At 41.8% G+C, this 17,093-nt stretch overlaps 1 protein-coding gene across 2 annotated transcripts in view; it reads right to left on the reverse strand.

Annotated features, from left to right (window-relative positions):
• Positions 1-5,330: 5,330 nt before the first annotated feature.
• Positions 5,331-17,093, reverse strand: part of SGMS1 (sphingomyelin synthase 1) — a 284,385-nt gene continuing 272,622 nt past the window's right edge. For both annotated transcript variants that reach the window (XM_037066934.1, XM_037066935.1), the window contains 3 exons: positions 11,008-11,161; positions 7,615-7,781; positions 5,331-6,919 (listed from right to left, as the gene is read on the reverse strand). In XM_037066934.1, the coding sequence (XP_036922829.1) occupies positions 6,740-6,919; positions 7,615-7,781; positions 11,008-11,161 (501 nt within the window). In that variant the 3' untranslated portion in view covers positions 5,331-6,739. The remainder of the gene's footprint in view (positions 6,920-7,614; positions 7,782-11,007; positions 11,162-17,093) is intronic.

Raw genomic sequence — 17,093 nt, forward strand, 5'->3', positions numbered from 1 at the left:
CTTGTATCTTTTTCAATGTCTTTATTTTTCACATTACATGGCTGCATACTTCTGGACAGACCTCATCATATATGTTAGGTTATACTAGTCACACTGAAAAATGCTTTGGGTCACCAAATTATTTAGAACTTATCTTAATCCAGGCTCCCACCCCCACAAAATGTTCATCAAAAGAATGAGAAGAAAGCAACTGACTGAATAGAAAATACTGTACAACCAAACTTTGACATAAATATGCTAAGCATTCTGGATGGATGCCCCCTGATACTTTCTTAGTGTCTTAAATGTCTTATAAGCAATCCTATTTGTTACTATTTGTCCCTGGCAATTTTTTCCTGGGCACCAGGTTGGACTGTGCCACACTGCTCTCAAACTGGTGCGGTCAACAGAAGGATGTTCAGGAGCAGCTTGGAAGTTGGGGCTTTGCTTTAATGCTGGCCACATCCTAAGTCCTCTGTAGACGAGCACATTAAAAGCTCTGGCAAGTCTTACAGTTAAGAAACCTAGAAAACGGCCTGCAAGTTCCCCGTGCAGGCTAATTGGAAGACCCCTGAATGTATCCTCGCCATTCTCTAGCCCCATGCTAATTTCCCTCATGTTCTGAACTGCTTGTGTGCTGAGAGTTTGACATCATTAAAGCTGACTCTAACAGCCATTTTTAGTTCTTCAACTGTTGTTAGAATGCAAATTTGACCTCCAGTCATTAAAGACATTCTACAGATAACACCTTATACATTGTCTCCCAAATTTATTTGACCATGAAACCTGGGTCACCAAGGCAGTTTCAACTTCAACATGTAAAGAGCTTGAGAGTCATCATGCCCATCTTTACTAGAAAAAGTTGTCTTTGCCAGGTAGCTTAGTTGTGTGGAGCATCACCCTGTATCACAAAAGGTTGCGGGTTTGATCCCTGCTCAGGGGACACACCTAGGTTGCAGGTTCAACCCCCAGAGGTGTGTGTGAGATGCAACCAATCAATGTTTTTCACATCAATGGGAATGCTGATGTCAGGGAAAGGAACAAAGGATGGGCATAGGTGGGGGCTGTGATACTGCACTGGTGAACGTCAAGTGTGGAGACACAAACCTACTAAAAGGTTTAATCAGAAGACTGTGGGGCACTGCCCTCACTCTACATCTTACCATCACAGCAGCAAGGCTCCGGTACGAGACACAGTGAAATGCATCTAAAAGTTCTATGCGACATAGACTTTCTCCAAGGATGACCACTTAGGGAAGTCCAAAGTCAAGAGGGTGGCGGAGAGAAACAAGTACACTAGAGAACTCTGGAGCTTCTGGCACCAGATAGCTACAGAAAGCAGTAAATCCAGCCCAACTGCTAGACAAGATTGATGTAAATTTTCACAATGAAGGCCTATTTACCTCAGTTCCTATTATCCAATACGACACGTTCATTTCTCAACAAAAACATACAAAGCATGGCAAAAGGTATGAAAAACCCAGTCTGGAGAGAGAAAACAAGCATTAGAATGAGACTCAAGTATGACACAGATGCTGAAATTACTAAAGAATTTAAAATAACTGATTAATAAGTTAAGGGTTCTAATGGAAAAAGTGAACATGCAAGATGAGATGGGTAATGTAAGCAAGAAAATGGAAATTTTAACAATCAAAAGAAAATGCTAGAAATTAAACACTGAAACAGAAATGAAGAATGCCTTTGATGGGCTCATCAGACTGGACATGGCCAGGGAGAGAATCTGTGCCCTTGAAGATATGTTTCGACACTTTCCAAAGTAAAATAGAAAGAAAAATTAAGAAACAGAATGTCCAAGAACTGTGGGACCATTTCAAAAAGTGTAACATGCATAATGGGAATACTAGAAAGGCAAGAAAGACAAAATGGAACAAGAAATATTTGAATTATTAATGGCTGAAAACTTTCCAAACTTAATGACAGACACCAAACTATAGACATAGGAAGATCAGAAAGCATAAAAAAGTAAATACAAAAAAAAAATCCACACCCAAGCATGTCATTCAAATTGCAGAACACCAAAGATAAAGAACACAATGGAAAGAATCCAGAGAAAAAGAACATTACCTATAAAGAAACAAGAATAAAACTACAGCTGACTTCTTGGGAGAAACTATGCAAGCAAGAGACTAAAGTGAAATATTTCAAATGTCCAAAGGAAAAAAAAAAACCTAGACTTCTACATCAGGTCAAACTATCCTTCTAGAACAAAGAAGCAGACTTTCTCAGACCATGAGAAAAAGGAATCCATCACCAGCCAACCTTCCCTGCAAGGAACAGGAAGGTCTTCTGGCAGAAGGGGAATGACAGGTTAGAATCTTGGATCTACATAGAGAAAAGATCAGGGAAGAAAAATAAAGGCAATTTTTTAAAATTGATCTAAAAGATAACGGGTTAAAGCAGTAATAGTAACAGTGTGTTGGGTTATTCCAGCCTATGGATAAGTGAAATGAATAACAGCAATTTTCTGAAGACCAGTGTTACAAGGAGCCTGCACCACACTTTCAGGGGTACAGTGTCACCCGAAGCAGGCTTAGATGGGGCAAAAATATGTATTATAAACTCCAGGGCAACCACTAAAACTCTTTTTCAGCTGTGTTGAGGTATGTAAATTTTTTTAAAGTATAACTGGTGTGCCAAGAGATAAATTAGTGTATAAAAAGAGATATAATGCTCAAAAGTAGAAGACAGAAAAAAACAAAGAAAAATGATTGAAAAGAGTTACAAACATGGCAAATATTAAGTCAAATGTATCCATTACACTTTCAATGTGAAAGATGTAAATATACCAGTTAAGAGATTGTCAAATAGATTAAAAACAAGATGCAACTATATGCTTTCTATTCTCTCTTAAGAAATACACTTTAAATATAAAGACCCAGAGAGGCTGAAAATAAAGGGGTGGAGAAAGCTATACTGTGCCAACACTCATCAGAAGACAGCTGGAGTATTCGTCTCAACCTCAGACAGAGCAGACATCACAAGGAAGATCATGAGAAATAAAGACAGAGATGATATAGTGATAATGGGGGGCAGTTCCTCGGTGTGTAGGTGTGTATTTACTTAACAACAGGGATGTCTATTTACTTAACAACAAGGGGGGAGGGGGAGGGGATTCTGGGTCAGCCCCCCACCCCCACCCCCCGCCCCGCCAGAAACTTCCCTTGGCTTCACCTGTATTCCTGCCCCCTGTAGCTACATGCACTGAGGTTGCATAGTCCTATAGATTCAATGCCCCCCTTTCTTTCCCCCTGCTAACTTAAAAAAAAAAGACTCTTGACAATCTTATTGATGTCTGCCTTAAAATCTTCAGTAAACCTCTCCTAAGAATTCTTGAGACTTTTGAATATTTAGTCACCAACCATGGTCTGTTGATGGAATAATAGCTTCTACAAATAAGCACTATTCCAATTGACAAAAATTATACATATTCTACCGCGATTAACCAACCACGAATCCCTCTGGGGGCATTTCTAAATTCATAGTATGTATTTTCTCCATCATTAGATGCTAAACTATACCACCCTAGGCACAGCCTTCTCCCACTGCAGAATCTTACTAAACAATTTAGGAAAACACAGAGAATTGGGGGAGAGGGTGGGGCATGAGAAGGTGGAAACTTGGTCTTCAATCCTATTTTCACCACTTACCAGTTGCGTGCTCTCGGGAAACTTATTTAACGTACTGGAGTCGCCTCCTGTGAAACGGGACGGTAACTAACACCGAGGCTACGGCTGGGTTAGCAGATGATACTTGTAGTGTCCAAACTGCAAAGAGAGCAAAATGAAGAGATATTGTCTAGGGCTTTGACTTACCAAACTAAGGGACAAAAGAGCACATGTCCTCATCCAGGCAGGCAATATCAAGTCTATTACAATTCCCCAAAAGACAATGAGATCTCTCTTTGTCCCTCCTGGGGCTTGCTGATTAGAGCCACAGAGATGTCAACTCACGAGCCAATGCAGTCAGACATGAAGAGCAATGAGCAAGGAATTTCTTGGTACATACATAGTAGGTAGACTTACAATAATCAATTTTAATCTAACTATTGTGACTTAGAAAAAAAGATCTTATTGTTAGCACGTGCCAACAATTCATTTTCATTGCTCTTGTTCCATTCACTTTTGATAATATGCAACATAGAATAGTTGAAGTTAGTAAAAGTTTTTAACAGTTAAATACAAACCTATATGAAAATTATGCTCTATTTGCCTTTAGAGGCCACCATATTTTCTGAGTCACGTGTAAAGCTCCACGAGGGAAATCTTCCATTTCCAGCTTCCCTGGACATTTGCTAATAAGGACAGGCCTCCCCCCTTAATGTCTTCCTTCCTTTACCACCTCGGGAATAGCTTTTTTTCTTTTTGAAGTTATTTTGCTCTACTATTTATTACCCAAGTACTAATGCTTTTTCTCATTTCAGATTTACTTTTCCTTTCTAAACTAGAAAAGTGGTATGACTGGGGAGTTCCTAGGAAAAAAAGGGAAGTTAGCGATGTGATGGAGAACTAGAGAATTCAAAATTGTGGGGGAGCGGTGCTCTGCAGTTTGGATTTCGCTTACCTGTGATTCTCTTTATGTAGTTAACCCTTGAACAACACGGGTTTGAACTGTGTGGGTCCAAATTTTTTTGGACAAATTTTTTAAAAAAAAGTCCTTGATTGCCTCGGATGCAAAGGACTGCACAGTTACATATTTTCCATTGTGCAGTGGGTAGTGCCCCTACCTCCTAAATTGTTAAGGTTCAACTATATCTTTATTTTTTAATTTTGTGCAAGACTTTAATTATTTATTTTTGAGACAGAGGGAGGGAAGGAGGAAGACAGGGAAAGATACATCCATATGTGAGAGAAAAAGTGATCAGTTGTTTCTCACACGCCCCCATCTGGGACTTGGCTGGGGATCTGGCCCAGAACCCAGGCATGTGCCCTGATGGGATTCGAACCAGAGACCATTCAGCTCACAGGCCAGTGCTCAATCCACTGAGATATACCCACCAGGGCTCAACTGTCTTTTTAAAAGTGCTCTCAACCTGCACAGGTTACTGAAGTTTAGTGTACATTTTTAGGAATCTCAAGGGAAAGAAAACATACTTACTAAAGGCCCTGTCTTGAAAAAAGTCAGTGAAGAAATTCTGAAACTTGAGTTTCTTACCTCGCTTTAATGACTTCACTTAGGACTTCCGTGAAAACTGGAACACATTAGAAACAGCCATTTGTGTTTAAGTATCAGTTTTTATTAAAAAGTGCATTTTGATTAATTTATGATCTAGGTAGGCTGTTAAGATACCAGTATACTCTCTGGATAAACTTTACAAAGATTTAAAACAAACAAAATTTTAAAAGCCTTTTTATTTCCTTCACCATTATTGTTTTACAATACAAATATCACCTTGTGAACACACACACACACAAAAGCCCCACGGAAGAGAGTTCCGCTGTGCACAGAATACAGAATGGGTATATATACTTCTTCAGTCTTAGAAAACTATTTTGTTCTCCACATTGGCATATAGAGTACTTCCCCAAACACACTTATGTCAGGAGTGAAACTTAAGAGTTACATGCAGTTTCTGCACATATATATTTTAAAGAAATAGATCTTTTTGTTGTTCACCAACAAAATTGTCGTGAGAGTATGGATAACTAATTCACACCTTTCAAGTTTTAGTTAAGTGATCATTTTCAAAACTCACTTTTTAAAAAAGTATTCATGGCTGTTTTCATTGTATAGTTAAAACTGAACTACCAAGTAGAGAAAATAATTTAAGTGGCACAATGTCATTGCCACCTGCTCGCAATATGGGAACAGGCTTGGACTTTCTAATGACAACCCCCCCCATTCTTTAATTCAGAGCAATTGAAAAACCATAAGCAGCCTTCTGATTTAATTTAGCTATAAATGCAAAATTAAGTAGTGTATACATACATTTATACTTTCGTGGAATACTTTATATTAAATAAAAACATTTAAGATCGCCTACTGACCATACAATCAAGACAAGAAAGGCACTAGAAACAGACAAATTTCTCTCCCAAGAAGCAGTTTTAAATTTTAACTCTCTTCTCTTTGACATGTAAAAATCTTTAAATTTGGTTTTCATAACATCATTTGAAAAATAAAGTTAGGAAATACTTAGAAAATCACTTTGTAACAGAATCTTTTTTTTGCACTTTTTGACACATTGTCTCTGCTGATTTTACAAAACCCAGTTACTAACCCTTTCTGTGTCTGTCATTTTTACTTGAGTATCGGTGCAACAGGTAGAAAGATTTCAGAATTGAACCCCATTCAGGTACTTAGAAACCTTCATAGAGACATTTGCTAGAAAATGGCTTACAGCCCAATCTTTGGGGCAAGAGATATGAAAAGTATGTTTTCCCAAGAAAATAATACACTTTATTTCCAGATGTGACTGGAAAGACCAGAACTTATGATATAAAAGCTTACGTTTATGCTGTTGTATCATATACAAAGGAACGTGGTGGCTGCAGGTTATGTAAGTCCCAAACTCATGAACAGGAAATGTGTACAGTGCATGATAGGTGAAGTTCTCTTTATTGTTTCCAACGCAGGTCCTTTGGAGAGAAAGATCACAGTGCTGACCAGGTAACTCAATAGGTGAAGTCAAGGTAATTGTTGAAAGATAGTAGGATTAGGGAGGTGTTTATTTTATGGCATCTTCTCTCATGGAGTTCTTAGCACTTTGGACAGTTCCTTGTTCCCCGACTCTGTGCGGCTGTTACGTGTCATTTGCCAACCGGCTGTATTTCACTTGCCTCCTGAGGTGGACTACGGGCCAGGGGAAGGGCCAATGGTAAGATCGAGGTACGATTCCTTGGACATTCCTTTCAAAGTACTGAAATGGCCTGTACCACCACACCCTGGCCAAGAGGTTCATCTGGGAAGCTTCTTTTAGCACCTACGTCAATAAAGAAAGGAAAAACCAAGTCAGAAGGAACAATTCATTTGTTTCAGCCCAAAAAGGAATATACATATTTTTCTCATAATCCTTCACTTAAAGGTCAAGTATTTTGTACATTATAGTTCACAAAGGGACCCAGACCGGCCCCCGTCCACCCACACAGCCCAGGTGCAGAGTCGCGCCACCAGCCTGCCCTCGTCTGCACCCTGGGACACCCTAGTAGGAAAACAAGTAGCTCCAATCCCAGGTGTGCAAGGAAAACTCGTGCCTTACTCAATCTCTTGTTCATAAATAAATACCTCAATTAGCTTTTTAGTTACTCTTCTACAATTAAAATGGACAAACCTAATTAAATGATTAAGTATTAAGCTGGTGAGGATACAAGGGTAGGAAGAGGGTAGGAATTCAAATCAAGCAACAGGCGGACACAGATTAGTAAATATTTTCAGAGACAATGAGAAAAATGACACGTTCTACAAGGATGCATCGCCCACGTCATTATAATAACACACTTCTTGTTCATTTTTGATTCTCAAGTGGATCAGCATCACAAAGAACACAATCTTAGTTGACTATCCCTTAAGAGAAGAGAAAACTAAGACATTTGTGCATTTTTTTATATTTTTCCCTGCTGTGCTGGTTAATATCAACCCTGGAGCAAGAGAAGCTAACATCAAACAGAGGAAACTCACTTGCTGATTGGCCATAGTGTGGTACCACCAGAAGAGTCTCGTGGTGATGTAATACGCCACCACCACGTCCACAGTGTAGTGGTCGTGCGCTAAGAGAATACAGAAGATTCCAACCACGCTGAGAAGCCAGCAAATCCAGTGGTACCACCAGAGTCGTCGAGGCGAATCTGAGAAAAGAGGAGAAATTTGTAATGATCGTACTATTCAAGAACCGCCAAGGACACCCAACCATACCTCTGTGACTATTGTGAACGCGGTTACCTTGGGTCTTTCCTTCTGAAAACAAATCCCTTGAGCTATCAAATCTAAGGACATTAGCTTATCTGTAACCAAGGTTAGAATGGAAGCATCTTATTTTATAAAGTGATTTTACCAGCTAATTCATATTTGGCTGTTACTTGATTCATATTTATGATAAAGTAAAAAATAAAAAATTAATGTATCATGATCCATTACAAAAATTAAAAAGCTGCCAACAGGTATTTAATTTACCTGTGAATAAGTTGGGGTTAATTCTTTATACAAAAATCAATCCCCTGGTCTATATATTTTTACACACGGACTAAGCAATTATCACTGATACAAATGCTTTATACGCTTTCTAAGCTCTGCAACCGTATAGCACTCAGAGAGTCTTTGAGATTTCCGCTTCTGAAATACAAATGAGGGAGACTCCAAATGCCTGGGAATTCCAGTTCAAGTGCATCCCCAATGGCAGGGCTGTGCCAGATACATACTTGTCTGTACCTCCATTGGGAAAGCACCTGAGGGTCGCATCAAAATCTCAGTGTGGGCCTTTCGGCCTTGTATTCTTAACAGACGGGCTTCAGAGGATCTGAAACTCTAGGCAAAAATATTGCTTGCATGTAGTCTGCCCTCCCTCTCTACCCCAGGGGATATAAATCTCAGGATCTTACTGGGTTCTCCAGGGGTTTAAGAATCAGTCATTCATTCCATCAATATTTATTGAGCCGGTACAATATGCCTGGGATAGAAACTGCTCTCGGTGATGAGATCAATGTACAAACCAGGCTAAGAGCCTACCTTTGTGCAGAAGTCCCTTCCTAGTAGGGAAGAGAAACAATAAACATAATCATGACTAAAAAAGGAAATTATAATGTTAGTGGTGCTGAAATGATATAGAAAATTTTAAAAAGCTGAAAAGGATAAGCAGACTCAGAAGGGTAAAGGGTGGTTTGTAATTTTAAGTGAAGTAGTCAGGGTAGGGGTCTTGTTGTGTGTATAGGGCTCCATATTCCATTTCCAGAAAAATTTGTACTCAATACCTTAACAATATAGCAACCAATAGTAGCTATCATTCATTCTTTGTGTGACTCTAGTACAAGTGTGCATGCATGCCATCTATTTTAATCTGTACCACTTCTCCCTCACCATGAAATAGCTACCAGTATCTCATTTTAAAGATGTGGAAACCAAGACTTAGAAAGTTTAAACGCTTTCCCCAAGGTTGCAGAGTTAGTAAGTGATAGCACCTGGATTCAAAAATCTGAGTTTGGGACCCAATATGGCGCAGTGCTTTATCTTCCAGAAGGATCTAATCCCATGAAAAGATGTCAGATACCAACCAGCGGGGGGCAGAAACCCCTTCCCCTGGGCTGCTGACATCAGGTCAATTCTGTTCCCATTTTCTAAGTTCAGTTACATCCCAGTACAAGGACTATACCGTGCCCTGACCATTCTGAATAGACATTGTTGGAATCCACCTTATTTGGTCACCTGCTAAGTATATGCCCCTTCTCTCTCAGTGCCCTGAAGCCCACCTTCTCTTCTGCTGTGTTCCCTTAGTTTTTTTAAGACCCAAACTGGGCACTCACCCTTCAGTCTACTACCCGTCTCCTGAACCTCCGCCCCCAATCAATCCTGTTAACGCCTGGCCCTTTGTTGGTCTCCCTCTGACCCCTCTACTTGTCTCCATCGCCCATGCCATCATGGTGGGCAGAGCCATCACCAACTCCGTCCTGGAGGACAGCGCAGATGGTCTCCTCACTCTGGTCTGCAGTCTGCACGCTCTCCAGCCCAGGTTGCAAGCTGCTGCACGAGTGATTTTCCCCTCTAAGAAAGGGTAAGAGGGCACCGCCCCACAGGCGCAGCCCTTCCCTAGGCACCATCTCAGTCAGACTCCTTCCGCTGGCTTAAGGCATGCTCCGTGATCTGGTTCCTCTTCACCAGTTCATTCTCATTTCTCATCATTCCCCCCACTCTAAATTCCAGCCGTAGTAAACTTCCAACGTGCCACACACTCCCAAGACATCTGCAGGCTGCAGTGAGTGTCCCTCCCCTGTGGTGTCAGCAACATGGTTTACTGGTCACTCTTCACGGAAACTGCCTATTGGATGCTCATTGAGACTGTTTCTAACAGTGGAAACTCAACACACCTGACTTTTCTACAAGTAGATAAATGAACAATGTAATCTGTGGTTCATTTACAGCAGTGATTTTCAACCTTTTTCATCTCATGGCATACATAAAGTAATTAGTAAAATTCTGTGGGCCACCAAGAAAAAATATTTCCGTGGATCTGACCAAAAAATAGGTATCACTTTGATTCATTTACATTGGATGGCTACTGTCATTTTTCTATTTGACAATCTAAAGGAAAAGAGGTCAGTACCCCTGACAATGACAGAGGAAAATAGGAGGAGAGATGGATGAAAGACTTTAATCATATATTAACATTTTATTTGCTTTTGTATTTCATAATAAAATATTTTAAGTATGTTCTTTGCCTTTTCTATTTATTAATTTTCTTTTTGAGGGGGGGGAAGAGGAGAAGAGAGAGAGAGAGAAACATCTATTGTGTTGTTCCACTTATGTATGTATTCATTGGTTGCTTCTTTTATGTGCCCTGACCAGGGATGCAACCTTGGTGTATCAGGACAATGCGCTAACCAACTGAGCTACCCAACCAGGGCCTGCACATTTTTAAAAGGACTTTTCCCATTTAGTGTCTGCCTCGGTGTTCCTGAGCCCATGGCCTCTATGAGGGTGCAGACATCACCGACCCACTGCTGAACTCTCTCAGCTGAAAGCACAGTGCCAGGTGTTGAAAAAAATGGCTACTGAGTGAACACATCATCTTCCATCATCCAATCAGGTCCAACACTAGGTTTCTGTGTCCTTGAGATCTCCTTCTGGCTCCTTCCACCAGCTGTGAAACATCCCAATGCCACAGCTGACACTTGAGGAAACAAGAGACTCCAGCCCAGAGCAGTTACTCCTCCCACACACATTTCCCCGGGGCCTGCAGAGCCGGGCATGGTGGTGAGAGCAGGTACTGCCCCGGAGGCCTCCAGCCCTCCTTCAGCGGACTTTCCTCGAACCACAGGAAATGGCAGGTGAGAAAATTCTAATGGAAATCTGTTTCAGACTTACACTCTTTGATAAATAAATAGGTGAGTGTGAGCATGACCGTGTGGCCGCTGTACAGATAGTCTCCACACATGTTATGAGAGCCAGTGATGGACAGACCACCCCCAGCAATGAGCTTCATTATTCTCCGCAGTTGGGCTTCCCAGTCTCCAAAAAGCTGGTGGGAAAAGAGAAAACAAAAATCATTATTAGCCCACGTGAAAGTGCGATATAATTGCTATTTATGTTTGGAACTGAGCTTTGTGATATTGTGATTTAGAATAAGAAATACATATTTGGTCTTTGTCCCTGTTCCTGGCACAGAGCTTCCAAACCCTTTGGAATTTCCTAAGTGATAAAAAAAGATAAAGGTGTCTTTTGTTATTCATAACAAGCCACTTTCGATAACACCTGAGTGTGCCGTAATGAGCTGACTTTTGGAAAGCCTCTGAGGATGGTGCCAGAACCAACCAGGAGCTGAGAGGGTTAAAACTTGCAGTCCATTCCCCGCCACGTCTGGGTCAATCACCAGTGTTCAATGACTTAATTGATTAGCCTAATAAAGACTCTGCAAATATCCCAAAGGACCGGGTTTGGAGAGCTTGGGTGGGGGTGGAGAACGTGGGAGGAAACTGGGGGAGCGGGACACCCCCCAGAGGGAGACACCCCTTCCAGTTCACCTTGTCCTATCACCTTTTCATCTGGCCTTTCCCGAGTCACATCATTTCATAATAAACTTCCAATCCAGTAAGAATATTGTATTCCTGAGTTCTGTGAGTCACTCTAGCACATTTTTTAAACCAGGAGAAGAGGTCACAGAAACTTCTACTTTACAGCTAGTTGATGTGAAGCAAAGGTGACCATCTGGACTTGTGACTGTCATCTGAAGTGGGAGGCAGTCGGTGTTGACTGAGCCCTTAACCTGTGGGATCTGACACAGTGTCCCAGCAGGCAGTGTCAGAATTGAGCTACAGAGGGTTGGAGAACTGCTTCGTGGTGGGGGAACCCAGGTCACACCAGGTCACAGGAGAGTTCAGTGTGGTTACAGAGAGGGGAGGAGCTGTGCAGGAGTGCCTTGCATTTAAAACCTTGTATTAAGACATAAACTCCCCCACTATGAAGTCTATCCACTCAAGGTTTACTGTTCCTTGGGCAGCCCTTGGAAAGAAATCATTCTAGAGAAGTGTGTAGCTCATCCATTTATTTTTATTTTTATTACACTGACAGAGAAAGACCGACCGAGTTGCTCCTCTAACTGCCTTTGAGGGGGCGGGAGGGGAGGAGTTAAAACTCCAGGGAAAACGTAGAGCTGTATTTTCACATGCGTGGCCTGGAGGATTACTGTTCTACTGCTAACGCAGCTGAAGACCGGGGCAGACAAATATACAAACAGTTTCTCGCATGTGATTTGGGGGATCAAATTGAAACAAGGAACTGAGTAGGATGCACCTTCCATCTTCTGCAGCTAAAAGGAAGGAGCTGTGTGTTTCTCCTCTTGATGAAAGTGAAACAAGTTTAAGAATAAGTCTCCCTGTTTCTGATACAAATCTAGGCTGCGTACTAGAGTAATAAATGGCTTGACCAATTCCTCAGTGCAATTTTCACTTGCTCTGTCAAGTGAAAGGTCTGTCTATATTTTATGGTTGTCAGGACTCTTAAATTCTGGCTGGCGAATTTAATCACCATGATCCTGTTTCAACATTTAACTGATAATATTACAGCTTTGGAAAACATATTTATATAAATATAAATTCATTATAATTTCCCTTTACATTTTTTATAAAGACTTCTAGTTAAGGATGGCAGGCACGGAGCATATGAATCTCCAAATTCAAAGGGATCACTAAATACCCAGCTCAAGAGAAGAAAACAGACCTCTACAGCAAGACTCAGCATCATGGAATTTCTGAAACTGGGAGCAAAGAAGAAACCCTAAAGCTTCCACAGATTAAAAACAAACTTCACACGAAGGATCCAGAATCAGAAATATTCAAAAGCAACACTGGAAAACAGAAGGCTTTGGAAAAATGCCTCCAAATTCTGAGGGGAAATGATTTCCAAATTAGAATTCTATACCCAGCCATATTATTAACTAAGCTCAAACTAAGGATAAACGAAAGCCATTTTCATGGACACAAGATTTCAAATATTTACCACCTGTGTATGTTTTCCAAGAAATTACAAAGGAAAAGACTCAACACAGAGAAGGAAGAAACAGGATCTGCTAGAACGCCAGTAAAGGGAGAGCTGGAACTGCAGGTGGCCTTTGTAGCGAGCCCCCCAAATGCGCAGGCCAGAGTCTGGAGAGTCGTCTTGAAGGAGCCGAGATTAACACAACATCCAATGCCTCTGGAGGTGTTGACAGGGGTCACAACGTGGCGGTGAGTAAGTGCACAGAAAATGACTAAAGCAAAAAGCATGGCAACACTAATTCTACAGGAAACAAACTTGTGCAGAAAAGGAACAGAAAACGACATGACTTTGCAGGGAATAGCATTTACAAAACTGTAATAACGTAAGCACTGAGTATTCAGTCAAATCAAGGACAAAAAGCTGCACTGGGAAGGCAGAATAAGAAGTGTGAACGTGTGTAATTTGTTGGTCGGGGGAGAGGGACAGGGAAGGGTAAGACACAGAGCACCTGTAAGCAGGTGGGGGAGAGACATGAGGACTTGAAATCCTGGCCTTCCACGGCGGGACGTCAGTAAGAGAAACAGCCTGTACTGGCAGTCACAAAATATACTGCTGTGTCACTTAGAGACCTGAGAGTAAACACACACACACACACACACACACACACACACACACACACACACAGAGTCTGTAAAAACAGTTAAAGATATGAATGAAGGTAAAGCTGTAAGATTCTGTTAAAAGAGTCAAGAGTAGAAAAGTGGGTTGGAGTAGGGTTAGGGTTAGGGGGCTAATGTTTCTCATAACAAGCCCTGTACAATCATTTTGTTTATTTTGCATGCATATATAAACACAGATATTTTTTAAAGCTTTACATTGAAAGTTTGATCTAGTTCTGTCATAAGAATAAATGATATATAGAAGAAAATTATGGCAAAAAGCTAAGGTAACTCTTCAATTTATATTACTTAAAATTGTCCTTCCGAAACTCTGTGTTTTGAAAACTATAAATCATATTCGCAGGCAGCATCACCCCATAATTTGCCCTCCTATTTTAGCAGGAAAATGTTTGTGGGGAAACTATGTGTAGGAGAGGGGGAGAAATTATGAGGTAAACTTGGCATCGAGGAAAAACAGCCAAAGATGAATGCTGCATTTCTTACAAATGCTCTTAGAACTCCTAACCTTTTTTTAAAAAATATCTTCCCATACTTGCCAAACCTCTGCAAGGGGGACCCCTTTTTAAGCTTAGTCAGGAATGGGAAAAAAGATGATTACAGCTGCATAAAAATTTTAATTATGTTTTGAAAAGCAAATAAATTAAAAGACAAATAACAAATCAATCAGAGCAGGAATAAGTTAACATCTTCACTGTGTTCACAGCACATCTAAATCAAGGGGGAAAAAAACCACTCTAGGAAAACAAAATTTATCAAAGGAGAAAGGATATGACCAGCTAAAGACACAGACGCTGTCAAACAAACAGAAATGAAAATTAACACTAAGAGGAGTTCATTTTCCCCCATACCAAATGACCAAAGCCGATGGTAGGGCAGGTGCAATGCCACTGATCTCAGACGGCCCCTTTAAGAGGAGGGGCCAAGGTGAACGCTCTGGGGAAGAGCAAGGAGCAGGAGGCAGAGGCAGTGACCACTACAGCAGACAGGCTGGGTGAAAATCATGGCTCTTCTACCCATCAGCGTGTGATCCTAGGCAGCCCAACCCCTCTCAGCCTCAATTTCCTTATCTACAACTCAGGGGGCAGTACAGTTATTACAACTGGCAAAACCCTCTGCAAAAATAATCAATACTGACCAGCAACTGAAATAGCTCGTAACTTCTGACCCAGTTACATTGCCTCTAGGAGTTTGCCTCAAAGAAATGAGCCCAAATATGAAGAAAAGCTTTATGTACAAATATCCCACTACATTATTTATAAAAACAACAAGCTGGAAACAACCTAAACGAGAGATGTGAAATGACTGTATCCTTGCTATCAGAAGCCAGGGCCAGAGCCAGTGACACATGGGCAACACCAGGAGACTGCTGTCAACACGCTCCCACCGACTGAACCACAGTCCGAACCGATTCACGTGCTCAGAGTTCAAACTACAGTGACCCAAAGGCACTGAACAAGGCTATAAATGCTCAATACATTATTAAAAAGTCAAGTTTACAATGTTGTTACTTTATATAACAAATATTTTCTTTCATTAAGAAGAAAAACAAAACAACTGTTTGTTGTAACTATGTTTAAAAAACATGCACAGAAAAAGGCTAGAGTTGTGCACATTGCATGTTAACAGGGTCTTCGTGGAAAACGGCAGGGTTTCTCCCAGGCTCTATTCCGATGGGACTTCTGTTCCTGCTCCCTGGGCTCAAAACACAGGGACTGTCTAGGAGTTCTGCAGTTCTGGGGCTTAGGTGGCCTCTTGAGTGTAGGCAGGAGATATGGAAGGAGAGAAAAAGAAGAACTAAAAACCAGGAAACTCATGGCTGGCTCTTTCATACTTCTCAGTTTGGACTCCTCTCCCAACTGGCCAGCTACCATTTTTCAGAGTCTTCAAAGAGGTCTCCCTTTATTCTGCTCGGTGTTTTCTGGCTGCATTCAGTGGGAGTTGGGACGGAGTGTGCTTACTCCATGGTGACTGGGACTGTATCCTCCCATCAGCAGGCTTTTCCATGTTCGTGTCTGACAAGATGTTTCGGGGGACGTTGAGATCACCACTTTCTCAGTGGACAGGCACTCAGAGTTGTGACAAGAAGGTCTCACAGCTACACTAGTAACTGAATTACAGTCTCCTAGGGTCACAGAAACATCAGTTTTCAGTAAAAATAAAGTAAATTTCTTGTCTGAGAAATTAAGTAAAATGGCCACATCGCTTAAGCACAGAAAGAGAGAGCCACAGCAGGCGGGAAACGCTTCTGAATGGCACAGACCACTGCGTACAGTTCAAGTTGGTGAGTTAAAAAACAGGTTTCCCAACATATTGTTTCAATGCTGTCTGTCTAACAGAACGCGCTGCTCGAAGTCTGCTCACCAGCACTCTGTGTGCAGGGATCCCAGTGCACTGACGAGCAGGGACACTTGCTGGGCTTCACCCCCCGCCGGTGGGACAGCGAGAACCTGAGAGCAAAGCTCATCGATGCTGCATCCATCACTGGCTTTGGTGTAACTCTGACACAGGGCGGACAGTGAGTATCGGAGAGTAGAAGTGCTATCTACTCCAGTATCATCCTTGTACCTTCCCAGGGCTTTATCTCACAGCGGCCCTAAAGAATCAGCAAGGCTTCCTGGTCCCCTGGAAGTTCAGTGTCGCAGCTGGGATTGTGACCCAAGTGCTCCGGCTCCGTGTACGAATGGGCTGTTGCAAACTACATGCTGCCTGTGCACTGCTGGTCCCCCACAAGCCTGCATTAACTGAGAACGGGGTACATATAAGGAAGGGCACCTTACAGACGTAATGTCCCACTATCACACACCGTGCCAACAACCATGAACAGCCAGACGTCTCTCAAAGTAGTCATTCATTCATCCACCCATCCATTCAATAAATCTATCTACTGTCACTAGGGGCAAATAATTCTTTTGGTCTCATTCCTGAAGAACAATTTTCCTCCAAAACAGAAAATTCATGGCCATCCATGACACACCAAGACAGCTTAGGTGCTCTTATCGCCCAGACCAAGACCAGACCCACTACAGGAATCAAGCATCGGGGAGCAGAGGGATCAGTGGAACCCCTGGCGATCCACACCCCAGCAGCCACAACTGAGAAACACCCGCTACACACGGTGGCTTCCCCTCAGGCTCAACTCCCCAGACAGCAAAGCCCCCACACAGCAAATCCATGCCACTTCCTCAGTTTCTGCTGCCCAGAACCTCCCACCCCCAACCAATGATGGCTACTTAAGAAAATGATTTAAGAAAATGTCCTTTGGTATGTGACCTTGAAGCCCTGCAGGGCAAGGCAGGG

This window comes from Sturnira hondurensis, unplaced genomic scaffold (assembly GCF_014824575.4).
Source record: "Sturnira hondurensis isolate 20B ecotype Veracruz unplaced genomic scaffold, ASM1482457v3 Scaffold0016684, whole genome shotgun sequence".
Lineage (NCBI taxonomy): Eukaryota > Metazoa > Chordata > Mammalia > Chiroptera > Phyllostomidae > Sturnira > Sturnira hondurensis.